The sequence below is a fragment of the Heterodontus francisci genome, chromosome 8 (genome assembly GCF_036365525.1).
Source record: "Heterodontus francisci isolate sHetFra1 chromosome 8, sHetFra1.hap1, whole genome shotgun sequence".
NCBI lineage: Eukaryota > Metazoa > Chordata > Chondrichthyes > Heterodontiformes > Heterodontidae > Heterodontus > Heterodontus francisci.
The window spans coordinates 25,039,460-25,062,172 of record NC_090378.1 but is presented as its reverse complement, the minus strand read 5'-3'; the positions used below and the strand labels follow the sequence as shown (position 1 = coordinate 25,062,172).

The 22,713-nt window shown below is 43.9% G+C and overlaps 1 protein-coding gene across 4 annotated transcripts in view; it reads left to right on the top strand.

Annotated features, from left to right (window-relative positions):
- LOC137372706 (rho GTPase-activating protein 29-like) overlaps window positions 1-22,713 on the top strand; it is a 122,169-nt gene that overhangs the window by 15,286 nt on the left and 84,170 nt on the right. For all 4 annotated transcript variants that reach the window (XM_068036823.1, XM_068036825.1, XM_068036821.1 and 1 more), the window contains exon 3: window positions 17,494-17,634. In XM_068036823.1, coding sequence (XP_067892924.1) covers window positions 17,494-17,634 — 141 coding nt within the window. The remainder of the gene's footprint in view (window positions 1-17,493; window positions 17,635-22,713) is intronic.

Sequence of the window (22,713 nt, the reverse complement as noted above, 5' to 3'; positions counted from 1 at the left end):
ACCACGGGAGTAAGGCAGCCTAAATGCATATTCTGAGGAATCTAAATTTATGTCGCTTACCTCCATGATGCTTTTGATATCAGCATATGATGCAAATTATGTCAGACCTCATAGGATGCATATTATTCTGCAGTACAAGAGTACTAAGTGTATGTTGGAGTAGCAGTTCGTTTTATCTCCAGGTGGGAACAATATTTTCCTAATTCGCCATACTCCAATGCAGTTTCAAAGAAGATTTTTCCAGTATTACTTTGTTCTTGAAATCTTTGGTCTTAGAAAGGACATCTTCAATGAAAATCAACCTCTGAGCATACAAATTGCAGTTCTCCTGAACATAAATACAAGGTTATAGAAATCGGTTAACATCTGAAAGTAGGCACAGAGGGCATGGCACTGATTGCCTGTGCCAGGTAGTGCTGCCTGCTGATAGAAGGGAGTGGGTGGTGGGGTGGGGAAGGGAAGCGTCGAGGCCTGGAACGTGTTGCTGAGGGGGAAGAGTGACCAGTGGGGCGGGAGCAAGTAGCTGAGTTGGGGGAAGTGAGTGACGGGGATTGCTTTCCTGCGCATGCGCCACCTAGTCCTGGCAAGGGCTGAGATGGTAGGCTGCGCATGCGCAGCATCTCTCTCCAAGTAAGAGACCGTTTGCACATGTGCGCAGCTTGGAACGCTCTGATGTGGTCAGCAGGCCACTGTGTTGTCAGGAATCACTTTGTTCTCAATATCCTGAAGTTCTTTAGCCTGGAAAGCTAGGGCAAAGTTGATAAATTTCCAGACTACATAAATGTTAAAGGTTTTAATCCACCCACAATACGATTAGTAAATAGCTCTCTCACTGTTTTTAGGATTTTTTTTCCTTCCCTGGTCACATTGTTTAGAATCATTGATCGGCACAAGGTCATTACTAGGGACCCAACTATGTAACCGATCACCCTCTTTATTGGGTTGTGAGTAATCCAAGTTTAAAGAATAGTTATTAAACTGACCAATGTAGATTGAAACCGGCTGGACCACCTGGCATCGACCTAGGCACCGGAAACAACAGCAAACCCAGCCCTGTCACCCCTGCAAAGTCCTCCTTCGTAACATCTGGGGGCTTGTGCCAAAGTTGGAAGAGCTGTCCCACAGACAAGTCAAGCAACAGCCTGACAGTCATACTCACTGAATCATACCTTACAGACAATGTCCCAGACACTGCCATCACCATCGCCGGGTATGTCCTGTCCCACCAGCAGGACAGACCCACCAGAGGTGGTGGCACAGTGGTCTATAGTAGGGAGGGAGTTGCCCTGGGAGTCCTCAACATCGACTCTGGACCCCATGAGGTCTCATGGCATCAGATCAAACATGGGCAAGGTAACCTCCTACTGATTACCACCTACTGCCCTTCCTCAGCTGATGACTCAGTGCTCCTCCATGTTGAACAGCACTTGGAGGAAGCACTGAGGGTGACGAGGGCACAAAATGTACTCTGGGTAGGGGACTTCAATGTCCATTACCAAGAGTGGCTCGGTAGCACCACTACTGACCGAGCTGGCTGAGTCCTAAAGGACATATCTGCTAGACTGGGTATGCGGCAGGTGGTGAGGGAACCAACAAGAGGGAAAAACATACTTGACCTCGTCCTCACCAATCTGCCTCCCGCAGATGCATCTGTCCATGACAGTATTGGTAGGAGTGACCACCGCACAGTCCTTGTGGAGACAAAGTCCTGCCTTCACATTGAGGATACCCTCCATCATTTAGTGTGGCACTACCACTGTGCTAAATGGAACAGATCTCTCAATGCAAAACTGGGCATCCATGAGGCACTGTGGGCCATCAGCAGCAGCAGAATTGTACTCGACCACAATCTGTGACCTCATGGCCCGGCTTATCCCCCACTCTACCGTTACCATGAACCAGGGTTGGTCTCCTGGCTTGAATGAAGAGTGCAGGAGGGCATGCCAGGAGCAGCACCAGGCATACCTCAAAATGAGGTGTCAACCTGGTGCAGCTACAACACAGGACTATCTGCGTGCCAAACTGCGTAAGCAGCATGCGGTAGACAGAGCTAAGCAATCCCATAACAAACTGATCAGATCTAAGCTCTGCAGTCCTGCCACATCCAGCCGTGAATGGTGGTGGACAATTAAACAACCAACTGGAGGAGGTGGTTCCACAAATATCCCCATCCTCAATGATGGAGCCCAGCACATCAGTGTGAAAGATAAGGCTGAAGCATTCGCAACAATCTTCAACTCGGCACTTCTGGCTGATGATCCATCTCCGCCTCCTCCTGAAGTCCCCAGCATCCACAGATGCCAGACTTCAGCCAATTCGATTCACTCCGCGTGCCATCAAGAAATGACTGAAGGCACTGGATACTGCAAAAGCTAAGGGTCCTGGCAATAGTACTGAAGACCTGTGCTCCAGAACATGCCGCGCCCCGAGCCAAACTGTTCCAGTACAGCTACTCTCAATCATCAGTAAAGTAATGGAAGGCGTCATCAACAGTGCCATCAAGCGGCACTTGCTTAGCAATAACCTGCACAGTGACGCTTAAATTGGGTTCTGCCAGGGCCACTCAGCTCTTGACCTCATTATAGCTTTGGTTCAAACATGGACAAAAGAGCTGAACTCAAGAGGTGAGGTGAGAGTGACTGCCCTTGACATCAAGGCAGCATTTGATCGAGTATGGCATCAAGGAGCCTGAGCAAAACTGAGGTCAATGGGAATCGGAGGAAACCCTCCGCTGGTTGGAGTCATACCTAGCGCAAAGGAAGATGGTTGTGGTTGGAGGTCAATCATCTGAGCTCCAGGACATCACTGCAGGAGTTCCTTGGGATAGTGTCCTAGACCCAACCATCTTCAGCTGCTTCATCAATGACCTTCCTTCAATCATAAAGTCAGAAGTGGGGATGCTAGCTTATGATTGCACAATGTTCAGCACCATTTGTGATTCCTCAGGTACTGAAGCAGTCTGTGTAGAAATGCAGCAAGACCTGGACAATGTCCAGGCTTTGGCTGATAAGTGGCAAGTAACATTCGTGCCACACGAGTGCTAGTCAATGACCATCTCCAACAAGAGAGAATCTAACCATCTCCCCTTGATATTCAATGGCATTACCATCACTGAATTCCCCCTCTATCAACATCCAAAGGGCTACCATTGACCAGAAACTGAACTGGCGTAGCCATATAAGTACCGTGGCTACAAGAGCAGGTCAGAGACTAGGAATCCTGAGGCAAGTAACTCGCCTCCTGACTCTCCGAAGCCTATCCACCATCAACAAGGCACAAGTGAAGATTGTGATGGAATACTCTCCATTTGCCTGGATGGGTGCAGCTCCAACAACACCCCAGAAGCTCAACACCATCCAGGACAAAGCAGCCCGCTTGATTGGCACCCCATCTACAAACATTCACTCCCTCCACCACCGATGCACTGTGGCAGCAGTGTGTACCATCTACAAGATGCACTACAGCAACGCACCAAGGCTCCTTAGACCGCACCTTCCAAACCCGTGACCTCTACCAACTAGAAGGACAAGGGCAGCAAATGCATGGGAACACCACCACCTGCAAGTTCCCCTCCCAGTCACACACCATCCTGACTTGGAACTATATCGCCATTCCTTCACTGTCGCTGGGTCAAAATCCTGGAACTCCCTTCTTAACAGCACTGTGGGTATACCTACCCCAAATGGACCGCAGCGGTTCAAGAAGGCAGCTCACCACCACCACCTTGAGGGCAATTAGGGATGGGCAATAAATGCTGGCTTGGCCAGCGTCGCCCATATCCCATGAATGAATAAAAAAAAAGATGGCTGGATGAGAAAGAGATGGGAAGAGGTTGTTTTTCCAGGTTTTGCTTGGTGGATTGTAAATATTCATGATGTTGGAACGACCAACCTGTATAACATCACAGTGATTAGTGGATAAGTCGCAAGCTTCATCTAAGCTGTTTGTGTGGGTATGGGTAGCACAACCATGTATTGCATGAACTGCATAACATTACTATTGAAGGATTCATTTTGGTAAGTGCGCCTTTTCTGCCTTCACTTCTCCTCCAACAATGCCAAATACCAACTTCTTCTTTCTTCACTTCCATCCCACCCACTACACATTTTTTTTGCCATGAACAATGTGATACAACACCATCTTATTATGTAAGTGCCTTCTGCATGCAGCAGTTCAATGCACGCGTACCATCCTTGCAAAACGGCATATCTTTCAACTTGATACAAGCAATGCCACAGAATGGTGGTGTGTATGTGTGTGTCTGTGTGTGTAGGTTTTTAGGTTAAAAGTTGCTTAATAGTTTGCATCCAACCGGAGGAAATGTACAAGATCTTACTGAGCAATACCCCCATAGGACCAATTTTGTTTCATTGCAAAATCTGCTTATTCATACCCTTACAAGCACCGTGAACATTTTAGTTGACGTGTCAAAATGCAGGACAGTCTGTTAATTGTGCTAGCAAATCTTGCTGCCAGTTCTTCCATATGTGTTCCTATTGAAACGAAGCTAATTTTTAATTGAAAAACTGGTAACTTATTTATCAACTATGTTTGCTATCAGCTGATCGGGAATGAGGATGTTGCCGTAGCACAGCATATGACTCCAGAGGGCCTGGTGTGCCACTGGTATAGATGTTTTATAAAATACAATAACATGTTGAGCTAATATGATTTGGTAACCTGCACAGTATGGATTTAAGAAGGTGGAAGTGAATAGCTGACCTGTACCAAAGTTTAAGAACAAGGTGTCTGTTGATCTGGATTAAATGCATGAAAAGAAAGAACTTGCATTCATATAGTGCATTTCACAACCTCAAGACGTCTGAAAGCTCTTCACAGCTAATGAAGTATTTTTGAAATGTTGCTGCAATAATGTAGAGAGAAATGAGTTTCAGTATTCTGTACAGCAACTGTACTAAGTCTATCTAAGCACTTGCATTGAACTTTAGGATTTTTTTTCCCTTCCCTTTTTCAGCATTGAAAGTTTTAGCATGAGGCTGTTTGGCCATTCTTGCCTGCATTAGGCTCCTTTTGCACTGGTTTTACACAGTCTCATTTTCCTGCTATTTTCCCCTATACCCTTTTATACATTGAGTAATTTTCTGTACCTTCATGAAAGCTATAATTGATTTTAGAAGAAATCACTTGTGCTAAAACATTATACATTCTGATAATTGTGCATAAAAGTTTTTCTTGCTCTCTTACTCGCTCTGCATATAGTGCATCTCTTCAGATCTTGGCCCCATATCTTTAATTTATCTACCAATGGAAATTATCTTTTGTTTACCTTTTTATCTATTGCTTTTGTCCTTTTGAACAGGTCTATCAAATTCCCTATTCCTTAATCTGTTTGGAAGAACACAGCCCTAGTTGCTCTTGCTTTTCCTTTGTAACTCAGAACTTTTATCCCTAGTATCCTCTTGATAGTCTGGCAAGGATTAAGGTCTATTTTTGAGAGCTTTAAGACCAACATGCATGCTCCTGTCTTTTTTTTTCTAAACTAGTTGCCATTGTCCTTAATTATTAAATGCTTCCTGTTAAAGTTGATCTTGCTTTTGAAATCATAACCATATCTAGCTGCTCTTTCAAAGGGCATAGGCTAATATTGGATTGCTGCACACACTGACAGCAGAGAGATAATACTGCTTTGAGGCTTGAGAGGAAGGTTAGCTTAGTGTCTTTGTACATAACAGGCATCATCTCTAAGGCAAAAAGCTTATGATGCTTTGCTAAAGTTGTCTTTAGCTTAAGGCACACATTTATTCAGTGACTGTTCTATTTCCTGTAGCAAGTTCAAATTGAATCCAGGTCCTCTGATTATGCTGTACAACGCACTTTTTCCCAATTGCCCTTTTACGCAACTAAAATGCATTGTGCAAGGAGGAATACAATAGCATAGTGATTATTTTACTGGGCTAGTAATCCATAAGCCTGGACCAATGATCCAGAGACATGAATTCCAATCACACCACAGCTGGAGCATTTAAAATTCAGTCAAATAAATCAGGAATTAAAAGCTAGTATCAGTCATATTTTTATGGTCACTATCAGATTGTCATTTAAAAACTCATCTAGTTCACTCCGTTGTATCAAAACTGCTACAAAAATATTAGATTTTGATGTTGAGGACTCCTATTGCCACTTCCTCCCAGCTGGATACCATTGTGGTGCCACCTCTGGTGGGTCTATCCTGCAAAGTCCTCCTCATTAACATCTGGACGCTTGTGCCAAAGTTTGAGAGCTGTCCCACAGACAAGTCCAGTAGTAGCCTGATGTAATGATATTCATAGAATCATATCTTTCAGCCAACATTCCAAACTCCTGCTTCACCATTCCTGGTTATGTCCTGTTCCAGCTGCAGGATAGACCAGCTGGGAGGAAGTGGCAATAGGAGTCCTCTACATCAAAATCTAATATTTTTGTAGCAGTTTTGATACAACTGGGTGAACTAGATGAGTTTTTTAAATGACAATCTGATAGTTTTATGGTCACTATTACTGATACTAGCTTTTAATTCCCGATTTATTAAACTAAATTTTAAATGCTCCAGCTGTGGTGTGATTGGAATTCACATCTCTGGCTTCTGGATTACTAGCCCAGTAAAATAATCGCTATGCTACTGTACTCTGGGAAGTCTCCTGACATCAGGTCAAATGTGGGCAAGGAAACTTACTGCTGATTGCCACCTTCAGCACACTCTCAACTGATAAATCAGTACTCCTCCTTGTTGAGCACTACTTGGAAGAAGCACTGAGGATAGTAAGGGCACGGAATGTACTCTAGGTAGTGGACTTCAGTCCACCACCAAGAGTGACACACTACTACTGACGGAGCTGGCCAAACCTGAGGGACACAGCTGCCACACTGGCCTGTGATAAGAAAACCAACATGATGGAAAAACCCATTTGACCTCATCCTTGCCAATCTACCTGTTGCAGATGCATCTGTCCATGACCGTATTTGTTGAAGTGATCTCTGCACAGTCCTTGTGGAGATGAAATCCCGTCTACGCACTACCACCACACCAAATGGGATTGATGCAACAAATCTAACAGCAAAATTGTATTCACCGCAGTCTGTAATCTCGTGGCCTGGCACGTTCCTCACTGCTATTAATTATCATCACAGGGATTCAACCCTGGTTGAATAAGTGTAGAAGAGCATGCCAGGAGCAGCACCAAGTATGCCTTAAAATGAGGTACCAACCTGGTGAAGCTACAATATAGGACTACATGCATATTTAGCAGCAAAAGGAGCATGTAGTCGATGGAGCTAAGCAGTCCCACAACGAATGATCATATTAAAACTCTGTTGTCCTGTTGCATCCAGTCATGAATAGTGGTGGACAAATAAACAACTAATAGTTGGAGGAGGCTCCATGAACATTGCTGTTCTCAATGACGGCAGAGCCCAGCATGTGAGTGCAAAAGACAAGGCAGAAGCATTTCCAACCATCTTCACCTAGGAAGCGAGTAGCTGACCTTTCTCGTGACTCCTCCTGACATCCCCACCATTGCAGAAGTCAGTCTCAAATTTGATTCACTCCACATGATGTCAGGAAACTAATGCACTGGATACAGCAAAGGTTATAGACCCTGATAACATCCTGGCTGTATTGTTGAAGACTTGTACTCCAGAAATATCTGTCTCTAGCCAAGCTGTGGCTGTACTCTTACAACACTGGCAGCTACCTGACAAAGTGGGAAATTGCCCTGATGTGCTGTCCACAAAAAGCAGGTCAAATCCAATCTACCCAATTACCCCTCCAGCATAGTGATGGAAGGTATCGTCAGCAGTACTATCAAACAGTATAGCCTGCTTTCTGCTCAGTTTGGGGTTCTGTCAGGGCCATGCTGCTCTTGTTCTCGTGCAAATGGAGTAATTCCAATGGTAAGGTGAGAGTGCTTGCTTTTGATAGCAAGGCAGCATACAAATGATTCTGACATCAAGGAGCGCTAGTAAAATGGTCAGTTAGATAGGGGGAGAACTCTTGAGCAGCTAGTGTCGTACTTAGCACAAAGGAAGATGGGTGTGGTTGTTGGGGGCTGATCACCTGAGCCCCAGAGCATAGCTGCAGGACTTCCCTCAGGGTAGTGTCCTAGGCCCAATTGTCTTCAGCTGCTTCATTGATGATCTTTGCTCCTATCATATGATCAGAATTGGGGCTGTTGATTGCACAGTTGAAATTCCTAATAATGAAACAGTCCTTGGCCACATCCAGACTTAAGCTGATGAGTACCAAGTAATATTCATGCCAATTGTACCAGGCATTGATCATCTCCATCAAGAAAGGGTCTTGACTACCTCCTCTTTTGACATTCCAGTAATACTATTGCCAATTTCCCACCATCAATGTCCTTGACTCCCCAAAGCCTGTCCAGCACCTATGAGGCATAATTCAGGAGTGTGATGGATGAGTGCAGCTGCAGCAACTGTCAGGAAGCTCAACACCATCCAAATCAAAGCAGTCCACTTGATAGGCTGCCAATCATCACTTTAAATAACCACTTCCTCCACCACCTATGCACTATGGCTGCAGTGTGCACTATCTACAGGAATTTGTTTTTTTTAATCATTCGGGGGATGTGAGTGTCATTGGCTAGGCCTATCCCTAATTGTCCTTGAGAAGGTGGTGGTGAGCTGCCTTCTTGAATCACTGCAGTCGTTAGGATGTAGGTACGCCCACAGTGCTGTTAGGAAGGGAATTGCAGGAATTTGACCCAGCGACAGTGAAGGAACGGCGATATAGTTCCAAGTCAGGATGGTGTGTGGCTTGGAGAGGAACTTTCAGGTGGTGTTTGTCCTATGCCTCTTCTCCTGCCCTTATCCTTCTAGGTGGTAGAGGTCGTGGGTTTGGAAGGTGCTGTCTAAGGAGCCTTGGTGAGTTGCTGAAGTGCATCTTGTTGATGGTACACACTGCAGCCACTGTGCGTCAGTGGTGAAGGGAGCGAATGTTGAAGGTGCTGGATCGCCAATCAAGCGGCTGCTTTGTCCTGGATGGTGTCGAGCTTCTTGAGTGTTCGGACTACACTCATCCAGGCAAGTGGAGAGTATTCCATCACACTCCTGACGTGCCTTGTAGATGGTGGACATGCATTGGGGGGACAAGTGAGTGGTCCGCCACAGAGTTCCCAGCCTCTGACTTGCTCTTGTAGCCACACCCTTTATGTGGCTACTCCAGTTCAGTTTCTGGTCAATGGTAGCCCCCAGGATGTTGATAGTGGGAGATTCAGCAATGGTAATGCCATTGAATATCAAAGGGAGATGGTTAGGTTCTCTCTTGTTTGAGATGGTCATTGCCTGGTACTTGTGTGGCGTGAATGTTACTGGCCACATATCAGCCCAAACCTAGATATTTTCAAGGTCTTGCTTCATTATCTGGATACAGGCTGCTTCATTATCTGAGGAGTCGTGAATGGTGCTGAACATTGTGCAATCATCAGCAAACATCCCCACTTCTGACCTTTTATGATGGAGGGAAGGTCATTGATGAAGCAGCTGAAGATGGTTGGGCCTAGGACACTGCCCTGAGGAACTCCTGCAGTGATGTCCTGGGACTGAGATGATTGACCCCCAACAACCACAACTATCCTTTTTTTTTTGTGCTAGGTATGACTCCAACCAACAGAGTTTTCCCCCTGATTCCCATCGATTCCAGTTTTGCTAGGGCTTCTTGATGCCATACTCGGCCCTTGACATCAAAGGCAGCATTTGACAGTCACTCTCACCTCTCCTCTGTTCAGCTCTTTGGTCCATGTTTGGACCAAGGCTGTAATGAGGTCAGGAGCTGAGTGGCTCTGGCAGAAGCCAAACTGAGCATCTGAGCAGGTTATTGCTGAGCAAGAGCTGCTTAATAGCATTGTCGACGACCCCTTCCATCACTGCTGATGATCGGGACTTTACTGATAGGGCGGTAATTAACCGAGCTGGATTTGTCCTGCTTTTTGTGCACAGGATGTACCTGGGAAATTTTCCATGTTACCGGGTAGATGCTAGTGTTGTAGCTGTACTGGAACAGCTTGGCTAGGGGTGCAGCTAGTTCTGGAGCACAAGTCTTAAGTACTATTGCCGAATGTCGTCAGGGCCCATAGCCTTTGCAGTCTTCAGTGCCTTCAGCTGTTTGTTGATATCCTGTGAGTGAATCAGATTGGCTGAAGACTTCTTTCTGTGATGCTGGGGACCTCAGGAGGAGGCTGCAATGGATCATACACTTGACAGTTCTGGCTGCAAATGCTTCAGCCTTGTCTTTTGCATTAACGTGCTGGGCTCCCCCATCATTGAGAATGGGGACATTTGTAGAGTCTCCTCCTCCTCCTCCTCCTGTCAGTTGTTTAATTGTCCATCACCATTCATGATTGAATGTGGCAGGATTGCAGAGCTCAGACCTAATCCGTTGGCTGTGGGATTGCTTAGCCTTGTCTGTTGCATGTGGTTTCCACTGTTTGGAATACATGTAGTCCTGTGCTGTAGCTTCACCAGACTGACACTTCATTTTTAGATATGCCTGGTGCTGCTGCTGGCATGCTCTCCTGCACTCTTCATTGAACCAATGTTGGTCCCCAGCTTGATGGTAATGGTAGAGCGGGGGATATGCTGGGCTATGAGGTTACAAATTGTGGTTGAATACAATTTCTGCTGCATTGTTGATGGCCCACGCGCCTCCTGAATGCTAGACCTTGAGTTGCTAGATCTGTTCAAAATCTATCCCATTTAGCACAGTGGTAATGCCACACAACACGATGACAGGACTTTGCTTAAGGACTGTGCAGTGGTCACTCTTACCAAGACTGTCATGGACAGATGCACCTTTGACCGGTAGATTGGTGAGGAGGAAGTCAAGTAGGTGTTTTCCCTCCTTGCTGTTTCCCTCACCACCTACCGTAGACTCAGTCTAGCAGCTATGTCCTTTTAGGGCTCGGTCAGTAGTGGCGCTACCAAGTCATTGAAGTCCGCAACCCAGAGTACGTTCTGCGTCCTTGCTACCCTCTGCTTCTTCCAATTAGTGCTCAACATGGAGAAGCACTGATTCATCAGCCAAGGTGGGGTGGGGGGCGGGGTGGGGAGGTGTGGCGGTAGGTGGTAATCAGCAGGATGTTTATTAGCCCATGTTTGACCTGATGCCATGAGACTTCATGGGGTCCAGAGTCAACGTTGAGGACTACCAAGGCAACTCCCGCCCAATTGTATACCACTGTGCCACCACCTCCTCTAGTGGGTTTGTCCTGTGATGGTGATGGTGGTGTCTGGGACATTGTCTGCAAAGTATGATTCTGTAAGTATGACTGTCAGACTAGTCCAGCAACAGCCTGTGGGACAGCTCGCCCAATTTTGGCACAAGCCCCTAGATTTTAGTGAGGAGGACATTGCAGGGTCGACAGGGTTGGGTTTGCCTAGGTCAATGCTGGGTGGTCTGTCCAGTTTCATTCCTGTTCTTAGTTGTATCAAACAGCTACAAAGTCTGAGTGGCTTGCTAGGCCATTTCAGAGGGTAGTTAAGAATCAACCATGTTGCTGTGGGTCTGGAGTCACATGTAGGCCAGACCAGGTAAGGAAGGCAGGTTTTTTTCCCTCAAGGACATTAGTGAACCAGATAAGTTTTTACAATTGACAGTGGTTTCATGGCCACCACTAGACTAGCTTTTTAATTCCATATTTATTCATTGAACTCAAATTCCACCATCTGCTGTGGTGGGTTTCGCGCCCATGTCCCCAGAGCATTAGCCTGGGGCTCTGGGTTACTAGTCCACTGACATTACCACTGTGCCACTGCCTCCCCAGCAACTTGTTGAGGTTTCTGCGACATCACATCCCAAACCTGTGGCCTTTGCCACCTTGAAGTCAGTAGGTGCATGGGAACAACAACATCTGAAAGTTCCTTTCACGCCATCCTGATTTGTTGATACGTTGGTGTTCTATCATTGTCGTTGGATGAAAATCCTGGAACTCCCTATCTAGCAGTTTTGTAGAAGAATTCTTAACTACATGGCCTGCAACAGTTTAAGCAGAAAGCTCACCCCCACTTTCTGAAGGGTACATCAGGGTGGACCATAAATGTGGCCTCGCTAGCAACGCCCATATCCCAAGAATGATTTTTTTTTTTAAATGTCTCTAGTTAAATTTTTGTAAGCTATTGGTAACATTGTGAACATCTGATAGGCCATATGCTCCGATTGTTTATCAAACCTGCTCCACCATTCAATATGATCATAGCTGATCTTGGGCTTCAACTCACTTTCTCGCCCACTCTCTCTATATTCCTTGATTTCCTGAGAGACCAAAAATCTGTCTATCTTGGCCTTAAATATATTGAACAATGGAGCATCCATAACACTCTGGGGTAGAGAATTCCAAAGATTTACAACCCTTTGAGTGAAGAAATTTCTCCTCATCTCAGTACTAAATGATTATCCCTTTATTATGAAACTGCTTCCCTCTTGTTCTAGATTCCCCAGCCAGTGGCAACGTCTCAGTATCTAACCTATCAAGCCCCTTCATAATCTTGAATGTTTCAATGATATCACCTCTCATTCTTCTAAACTCTCTAGAATATCAACCCAATTTACTCAGATTCTAATCATGGGACAACGCTCTCATCCCTCATCTTGGGTGTCAATCTAGTAAACTTTTACTGCCTCCAAAGCAAGTTCTTGAAGATGGATACCAAAATTGCACACAGTATTCCAAGTGTGGTCTCGTGGTTTTACGAAAGGGAAATCCTGTGACAAATTTTAGAGTTTTTTTTCTAGATGTAACTGGTAGGGTAAAAGGGGAACCAGAAACTGTAGTATACTTGGATTTCCAAAAGGCCTTTATGGTGCCACACAAAAGGTTAATAAAGGTTAAGATAAGGGCTCATGGAGTTGGAGATGATATATTAGCATGAATAGAGGATTGGTTAACTGACAGGAAGCAGAGAGTAGGGATAAACAGGGAATTTTCAAGTTGGCAGACCGTGACTAGTGAAGTGTCACAAGGATCACTGCTGGGGCCTCAGCTAGTTATAACCTATATTAATGACTTGGACAAAGTAATGTATCTAAGTTTGCTGACCATACAAAGCTAGGTGGATATGCAAAATGTGAGAACAATGCAAAGAGATATAGATAGGTTAAGTGATTAGGCAACAAGGTGGCAGATGGAGTATAATGTGGGGAGGTGTGAGGTTATTAATTTGGTACGAACATATGAATTAGGAGCAGGACTAGGCCACTTGGCCCCTCGAGCCTGCTCCACCATTCAATAAGATCATTGCTGCTCTGATTGTAACCTTGACTTCACATTGCCACCTACCCTGAAAACCTTATCAAGAATTTATCTCCTTCTGCCTTAAAAATATTCAAAGACACCGCTTGCACCGCCTTTTGAGGAAGAGAGTTCCAAAGACTCATGACCCTCTGAGAAAAAATTTCTCCTCATCTCCTGTCTTAAATGGGCGACCCTTATTTTTAAACAATGATAACCAATTCTAGATTCTCCCACAAGAGGAAACATTCTTTCGACATCTACCCTATCAAGACCCCTCAGAATCTTGTGTTTCAATCAAGTCGCCTCTTACTCTTGTAAATTCCAGTGGATACAAGCCTAGCCTGTCCAAACTTTCCTCCTAAGACAATAAGCCCATTCCAGGTATTAGTCTGGTAAACCTTCCCTGAACTGCTTCCACTGCATTTACATTCTTAAATAAGGAGACCAATGCTGTACACAGTACTCCAGATATGATCTCACCAATATCCTGTATAGCTGAAGCATAACCTTCCTAATTTTGTATTCATTTCCCCTCTCAATAAATGATAACATTCTATTAGCTTGCCTCATTACTTGCTGAACCTGCATATTAACCTTTTATGATTCATGCACTAGGACAACCAGATCCCTCTGCATCTTCGAGCTCTGCAATCTCTCACCGTTTAGATAATATGCTTTTTTATTCTTCCTGCCAAAGTGGACAATTTCACATTTTTCCACATTATACTCTATTTGCCAGATCTTTGTCTATATCCCTTTGTAGACTCTTATGTCCTCTGCACAACTTACTTTCCTACCTATCTTTGTGTCATCAGCAAATTTAGCAACCATACCTTCGGTCCTTTCATCTAAGTCAGTTATATCAATCATAAAAAATTGAGGCCCCAGCACTGATCCCTGTGGCACACCACTCATTATATCTTGCCAACCAGAAAATGACCCATTTATACCTACTCTCCGTTTCCTGTTAGCTAACTGATCCTCTATCCATGCCAAAATGTTGCCCCACCCTACACCATGAGCTTTTATTTTCTGCAATAACCTTTGAAGTGGCACCTTATCAAATGGCTTCTGGAAATCTAAGTACAGTACATACACTGGTTCCCCTTTATCTACAGCACGTTACTTCTTCAAAGAACTCCAATAAATTGGTTAAACATGATTTCCCTTTCACAAAACCCTGTTGACTCTGCCTGATTACTTTGAATTTTTCTAAGTGCCCTGCTATAACATCTTTAATAATAGCTTCTAACATTTTTCCTATGACAGATGTTAAGCTAACTGGCCTGAAGTTTCCTGCTTTCTGCCTCCCCCTCTTTTTGAATAAAGGAGTTACATTTGCTATTTTCCAATCTAATGGAACCTTCCCCAAATCCAGGGAATTTTGGAAAATCAAAACCAACTATCTCACTAGCCACTTCTTTTAACACCCTAGGAAGAAGTCCATCAGGACCCGGGAACCTGTCAGCCTGCAGCTCCAACAATTTGCTCAATACTACTTCCCTGGTGATGGTAATTTTCTTGGGAGTTCCTCCCTCCCTTCCGTTTCCTGATTTAACAGCTATTTCTGGGATGTTACTTGTAACCTCTATAGTGAAGACCAATGCAGAACATCTGTTCAATTCATCTGCCATCTCCTTATTTTCCCTTATTAATTCCCCAGACTCACTTTCTATAGGACCAACACTCACTTTTTAAAAAATATCTATAGAAACTCTTACTATCTGTCTTTATATTTCTTAACAGCTTTCTCTCTCACTCTAATTTTCCCTCATTATTAATCTTTTAGTCATCCTTTGCTGCTTTTTATGTTCTGTCCAAACTTCTGACCTGCCACCCATTTTTAACTTTCTTGTTGGAATGTGTATTCTGAAATATCCCCTTAAATGTCTGCCACTGCATCTCTATTGACCTATTCCTTAATCTCCTTTGCCAGTTCACTTTTGCTAGCTCATGCCCTCATAATTGCCTTTATTTTAAGTTTTAAAATACTAGTTTTAGATCCACTCTTCCCTCCCTCAAATTGAATGTAAAATTCAATCATCATATGATCACTGCTGCCTAGGGGTGCCTTCACTATGAGGTCATTAATTAATCCTATCTCTTGCACAATACCAGGTCTAGTATAGCCTGCTCTCTGGTTGGCTCCAGAATGTGCTGTTCTCAGAAACTATCCTGAAAAACATTCTATGAACTTCTTATCTAGACTATCTTTGCCCATCTGATTTTTCCAAACTGTGTAGATTAAAATCCCCCATGATTATGTTCCTATTTTTCTGACAAGCACCCATTATTTCTTGCTTTATTACCCCGTCCGACCATGTAGTTACTGTTGGGGTGCCTGTACACCACACCCACAAGTGACTTCTTGCCTTTATCATTTCTCATCTCAACCCAAATTACTTCTACATCCTGGTTTCCTGAACGTGGGTCATCCCTCTCTATTGTGCTAATACCATCGTTAATTGATAGAGCCACTCCTCCACCTTTTTCCTAGTAATAAGAATAGAAAAGCAGGATATTTATTTCAAAGGCATGAAACTTTTAAATGTTGATGTTCAGAGACACTTGGGTACATTGTACAAGGAGCAATGATAGCACAATGTTCAATACCATTCGTAACTCCTCAGAGACTGAAGCAGCTAGTGTCCAGATGCAGGAAGACCTGGACTACATCCATGGCTTAGACTGATGAGTGGCATTGCATACATTGAATCCCCCACTATCAACATCCTGGTGATTGCCATTGACCAGAAACTGAACTGAACAAGCCACATGAATACTGTGGCTACAAATCAGGGGCTGGAAATTCTGCAGTGGGTAACTCCCCTCCTGATTCCCCAATGCCTGTCCAACACCTACAAGGCACAAGTCAAGAATGTGATGGAATACTCTCTACTTGCCTGGATGGGTGCAACTCCAACAACACTCAAGAAGCTCGACACCATCCAGGACAAAGCAGCCCACTTGATTGGCACGTCATCCACCAATATTCGCTCCCTTTACCACCGACGCACAGTGGCAGCAGTGTGTACCGTCAACAAGATGCACTGCAACAACGCACCAAGGCTCCTTTAGGCAGCATCTTCCAAACCCATGACCTTTACCACCTAGAAGGACAAGGGCCGCAGATGCATGGGAACACCACCACCTGCAAGTTCCCCTCCAAGCCACATACCATCCAGACTTGGAACTATATCACCATTCCTTCACTGTTGCTGGGTCAAAATCCAGGAACTCCCTTCCTGTTGGTGTACCTACACCTTAAGCACTGCAGCGATTCAAGAAGGCAGCTCACCACCACCTTCTCGAGCAATTAGGGATGGGCAATAAATGCTGGCCTAGCCAGTGACACCCATATCCCATGAACAAATATGAAAAAAAGCAATTTGGACGGTAAATGGTGTGTTAGCTTTATAGTAAGGGTCTGGAATACAAGAACAAGGAAGCCTTGCTACAATTATACAGGAACAAAAACAAGAAATGCTGGATTCACTCAGCAGGTCTGGCAGCATCTGTGGAAAGAGAAGCAGAGTTAACGTTTCGGGTCAGTGACCCTTCTTCGGTCACTGACCCGAAACGTTAACTCTGCTTCTCTTTCCACAGATGCTGCCAGACCTGCTGAGTGAATCCAGCATTTCTTGTTTTTGTTTCAGATTTCCAGCATCCGCAGTATTTTGCTTTTACAATTATACAGGACTTTGGTGAGACTACACCTGGAGTAATTTTGGTCTCCATTTGTAAGGAAAGATATACTCGCCTTGGAGGCAGTACAGAGAAGATTCGCTAGATTGGTTCCTGGGATGAGAGGGTTGACCTATGATTGATTATAGTATGAGTAAATAAGTATATTAGCTGTACTCTCTGGGGTTTTGTAGAATGAGATGTGATCTCATTGAAACATATAAGATTCTGAAGGGGCTTGATAGGTGGTTCCCCTGCTTGGGGAATCTAGGACATGGGGGCACAGTCTCAGGATAAGGTGCTGATCATTTAGGACTGAAATGAAGTGAATTTCTTCACTCAAAGGGTTGTGAATTTTTGGAATTATCTCCCCCAGAGGGTTGCGAATGCTCCGTCATTGAATATATTTGAGGCTGAGATGGACAGATTTTTGGTCATTTGGAAATCGGATATGGGAAGCAGATGTGAAGATGGAGTTGAGGCAGAAGATCAGCTATGATATTGAATGGCATAACTTTTTAAGGAAGCAAACTTAACTGTTGAAGTATTAATGTTTTTCTTTCAGATAATAAAAGCTTACATCATATGGCCCATGAACGTCTCGGAGAGCTGTTAAGAGTGTTAAAGGTAGTGATTAACAAGCATCAGTCGTTAAATTCAGTGGACATTCTAAGTGCAACAGGGACAGTCATTTCTAAAGTAAAAGGTAAGATCGAACAGTTTTTTTAACTGCACCGAAGTATGTAAAACAGTATAGCAAATGATTTAACTTAAACTGTCGAAAGGGAAGATGTGAGGGCATTGGAGAATGTACAGAAAAAATTCACGAGGATGGTTCCAGGAATAGATTTTGCAGAATTGTTACATTGCAGAAGGAGGCCATTCGGCCCATCGTATCTGCACTGCCTCTCCGAAAGAACAATTCAGCTTTGTGCCATTCCCCGCCTTCTCCCCTGCATATTCTTCCTTTTGAATGCTTTAATTGAACCTGACTTCATCACACTCACTCTCTCAGGCAGCGCATTCCAGACCTTAACCACATTCTGAGGAAAAACTTTTTCACACATGTTGCTTTTGCTTCTCTTACCCATTACTTTAAATCTGTGCCCTCTCGTTCTCGATCCTTTCACGAGTGTGAACAGTTTCTCCCTATCTACTCTGTTCAGACCGCTCATGATTTTGAATACCTCTATCAAATCACTTCTCGGCCTTCTTCTCTAAGGAAAACATCCCTAACTTCTCCAATCTATCTTCGTAACTGAGTTCCTCATTCCTGGAACCATTCTCGTGAATTTTTTCTGTACACTCTCCAATGCCCTCACATCTTCCCTAAAGTGCGGCGTCCAGAACTGGACACAATACTCCAGCTGAGGCCGAACTAGTGTCTTTTATAAGTTCAACATAACTTCCTTACTCTTGTACTCTATGCCCCTATTAATAAAGCCCAGGATATTGTAATGAACATGGGCGCAGGAGTAGGCCATTCAGTCTGTCCAGCCTGCTCCATCATTCAATTCGATCATGGCTGATTTAACTACCTCAAAACCACTTTCCTGCATTATCCCCATATCCCTTGAGGTCATTTTGTATCCAGATAGCTATCAATTTCTGTCTTGAACGTGCTCAGTGATTGAGCTTCCATAGCCCTCTCGGGTAGAGAATGCCAAAGATTCACCACCCTCGGAGTGTAGAAATTACTCTTCTTCTTAGTCTTAAATGGCCTACCCCTTATTCTGCGACTACGGCCCCTGGTTCTAGAATCATCAGCCAGGGGAAACATCCTATCTGCATCCACCCTGTCACATCCTGTAAGAATCTTGTAAGTTTCAATGAGATCACCTCTCATTCTTTGAAACTGTAGAGAATACAGACCCAGTTTCTGTAATCTCTCTTCATAAGACAATCCTGCCATCCCAGGGATTAATCTGGTGAACCACCATTGCGCTCCTCCTATGGCAATTATATCCTTCCTTAGGTAAGGAGATCAAAACTGTACACAATACTGCAGGTGCAGTCTCACCAAAGCTCTTATACAATTGCAGCAAGATTTCTTTACTCCTGTATGCTTTATTAACTGCTCTGTCAACTTGTCCTGCCACCTTCAATGACTTATGTGCATATACACCCAGGTCCTTCTGCTCCTGCACCCCCTTTAGAATTGTACCCTTTATTTTTCTTGTCTCTCCATGTTCCTCCTACCAGAATGAATCACTTCACATTTCTCTGCAGTGAACTTCATCTGCCACCTGTCTGTCCATTCCACTAACTTGTTTATATTCTTTTGCAGTTCTACATTATCCTCACAGTTCACAATGCTTCCAAGTTTCGTATCATCCGCGAACTTTGAAATTGTGCCCTGTACACCAAAGCCAAGGTCATTGAGATATATCAGGAAAAGCAAGGGTCCCAACTCTGACCTTTGGGGAACTACACTACAAACCTTCCTCCAGCCTGAAAAACATCCATTAACCACTACTCTTTGTTTCCTGTCACTCAGCCAATTCCATATCCATGTTGCTACTGTCCCTTTTTATTCCATGAGCTATAACTTTGCTCACAAGTCTGTTGTGTGGCACTGTATCAAATGCCTTTTGAAAGTCCACGTACACCACACCAACATTGACCTCATCAACCTCCTCAAAAAAACTCCAGCAAGCTAAACATGATTTTTCCCTTGAGAAATCTATGCTGCCTTTCTTTAATTAACCCACATTTGTTCATGTGATTTGATTTTGTCCTGAATTATTCTTTTCCAGAAGTTTCCCCACCACCAAAGTTAAACTGACTGGCCTATAGTTGCTAGGCTTATCTTTACACCTTTTTTTGTACAAGGGTTTAATGTTTGCAATTCTCCAGTCCTCTGGCATCATCCCCGACTCTAAGGAAGACTGAAAAATTATGGGCAGTGCCTCTGCGATTTCCACCTTCAGTATCCTTGGATGCATCTCATCTGGTCCTGGTGCTTTATTCACTTTAAGTACTGACCGCCTATCTAATATGTTCTCCTCATCAAGTTTAAACCTTTCTAGTGTCTGAATTACCTCTGTTAGCTGCCAGTTTCTTTTCATGCTCTCTCTTTGCTTGTCTTACTTTTTCACTTCCCCTCTGGACCTTCTATATTCAGCTTGGTTCTCAATAGTATTTTCTACCTGGCATGTGCACATGTTTTCTTCTTTATCTTAATCCAGGGAGCTCTGGATTTGTTTACCCTACCTTTCCCCTTTGAGGGAACATACCTTGACTGTGCCTGAACTATCTCCTTTGAAGTGTTCAGCTATTGTTTTTCCTGCCAACCTTTGACTCCAATTTATTCGCCCCAGCTCCATTCTTACCCCATTGAAGTTGGTTTTCCCCCCGTTAATTATTCTTACTCTGGATTGTTCTTTGTCCTTTTCCATAGTCAGCCTAAACTTTACGATGCAATGATCACTGTCCCCTAAATGATCTTGATACTTGATCCACTTGGCCCACTTCATTCCCAAGAACCAGATCTAGCAGTGCCTCCTTTCTCGTTGGACTAGAAACATACTGCTGTAGAAAATTTTCCTGAACACAGTCTATTAACTCTTGCCCCTCACTGCTCTTTACACTACTACTGTCCCAGTCTGTGTTTGAATATTTAAGGTCCCCATTATAACTACCTTATAATTTTTGCGCATTTCTGTAATTTCCTTGCAAATTTGTTCCTCCACGTCCTTCCCACTAGTTGGTGGCCTATAGACAACACCGAGTAATGTAACTACACTTTTTTTTTTTGTTCCTTAGCTCCAGCCAAATTGATTTCTGTCCTCAACCCCTCTGGGATATCCTTTTTCTCCAGCACTGCAATGCACCCCTTAATCAATACTGTCACCCCTCCCCCTTTTTTTTTTCCCTTTCCTACCTTTCCTGAACATTTTGTATCCAGGAATATTCAATACCCAGTCCAGCCATTCTTTGAGCCAGGTCTCTATTATAACCGCAACATCATATTTCCACACTTCAATCTGCGCTTGTAACTGACCAATCTTATTAACAACACTCCGTGCATTCACCTACATGCACATTATTCCTGATTTAGACTTTATTACTTTCTCCCTTACTCTGACCCACCTAATAACTTACTATTCTCTACTCTACTGCTATCTGTCTCCCAGTATTCTGTGCACCATGGTATTCCTCTCTGATATTTCCTCCTGGTTTCCACACCCCGCCAAGTTAGTTTAAATCCTCCCCATTAGCGCAAGGAAATTTGTCCCAGCTCTGTTCAGGTGCAACCTGTCTAGCCTGTACAGGTCCCACCTTCTCCAGAACAGGACCCGGTGTCCCAGAAATCTAAAGACCTTCCCTCCTGCACCACCTTTCCAGCCACGCATTCATCTGCACTATCCTCCTATTTCTATACTCACTTGTGTGTGGTACTGGGAGTAATTCGGAGATTACTACTTTTGAGGTTCTGTTAAATGCTTGAAGTATACCTTGTGCATACGTCACAAGAGCATTGATTTATTTGAAAGCACAGTATACATTCCTGTAAAATTCTAGCTGAGCTGCTTTCCATTCACCTAGCCCCCTCTCTCTCATGCTGTGCGTCTCGTGCTGCAATGCTCCCTCCCATGCCCACACCCCCTTGCTCATGCTGCAACCACCCTTTGTCTTTTGCAATTTCAAGGCTGTAGAGTTTACAGATGACTTGTTCTGAAAGATTGATGCACAAGCAGACAGAACCATGTGTGCATTTTGGTACCCATTCTTAAATCATAGATTCTGTTTTTATATTCTAAATTCTTATGTCTGCATTTATAATGGAGTGCAGCACCAATGCTGGCAAGTGGCTGCAGTTGTAACCTGACAAGTTATATAGGAAGTTTCTATTATAAATGTGTAAATATAGGAATTTAGAATTGAGAAAGGTGACAAAGTGCAAGCAGATTTAATTTTTTTATTTCTGTAAAGATAGATGACAATCTATTTCCTGTTAATGTTGTAAAACAGTGGAATGCGTCTGTTTGGGAAAGCTACAAAAGGTGGTTTGTGTGGTTCGAGGTAGTCAACTAAGAAGTGTAGTTGAGCTAAAATAGCACCACCTAGTGGATTGGTGTCAAATCCTGATGTCCATTATTGGTCGGGTGGGGGGTAAGGAATTTGCATTATAAATGTTGACAAAATACTGACTTGGCTTAATATTTCGACAGGAAGTGTGCTCGAATACTGCACTTCTAAATTGCTTTGATTTTGTTTTTAAATTTGAGGCAATCATGCAAATAATATTTTAAGTGATTTGATTGCAAGATCAGCTTTTCAGCTGCTATTTTTACCCTTCAATCAACAATTATATATGTCAGTGGAATAGCATTCTTGCCTTTAGTTCAGAAGGTTGCATGTTCAAGTCACACGCCAGGGTGACCTGATCGAGGTGTACAAGATTATGAGGGGCATGGACAGGGTGGATAGGGAGCAGCTGTTCCCCTTAGTTGAAGGGTCAGTTACGAGAGGTCACGTTTAAGGTGAGGGACGGGAGGTTTAAGGGGGACTTGAGGAAGAACTTTTTTACCCAGAGGGTGGTGACTGTCTGGAATGCCTTGCCTGGGAGGGTGGTAGATGCAGGTTGCCTCACATCCTTTTAAAAAGTACCTGGATGAGCACTTGGCACATCATAACATTCAAGGCTATGGGCCAAGTGCTGGCAAATGGGATTAGGTAGACAGGTCAGGTGTTTTTAATGCATCGGTGCAGACTCGATGGGCCGAAGGGCCTCTTCACTATTATTCTGTGATTCTGTGACATAATCTAGTCTGAGGCTTCA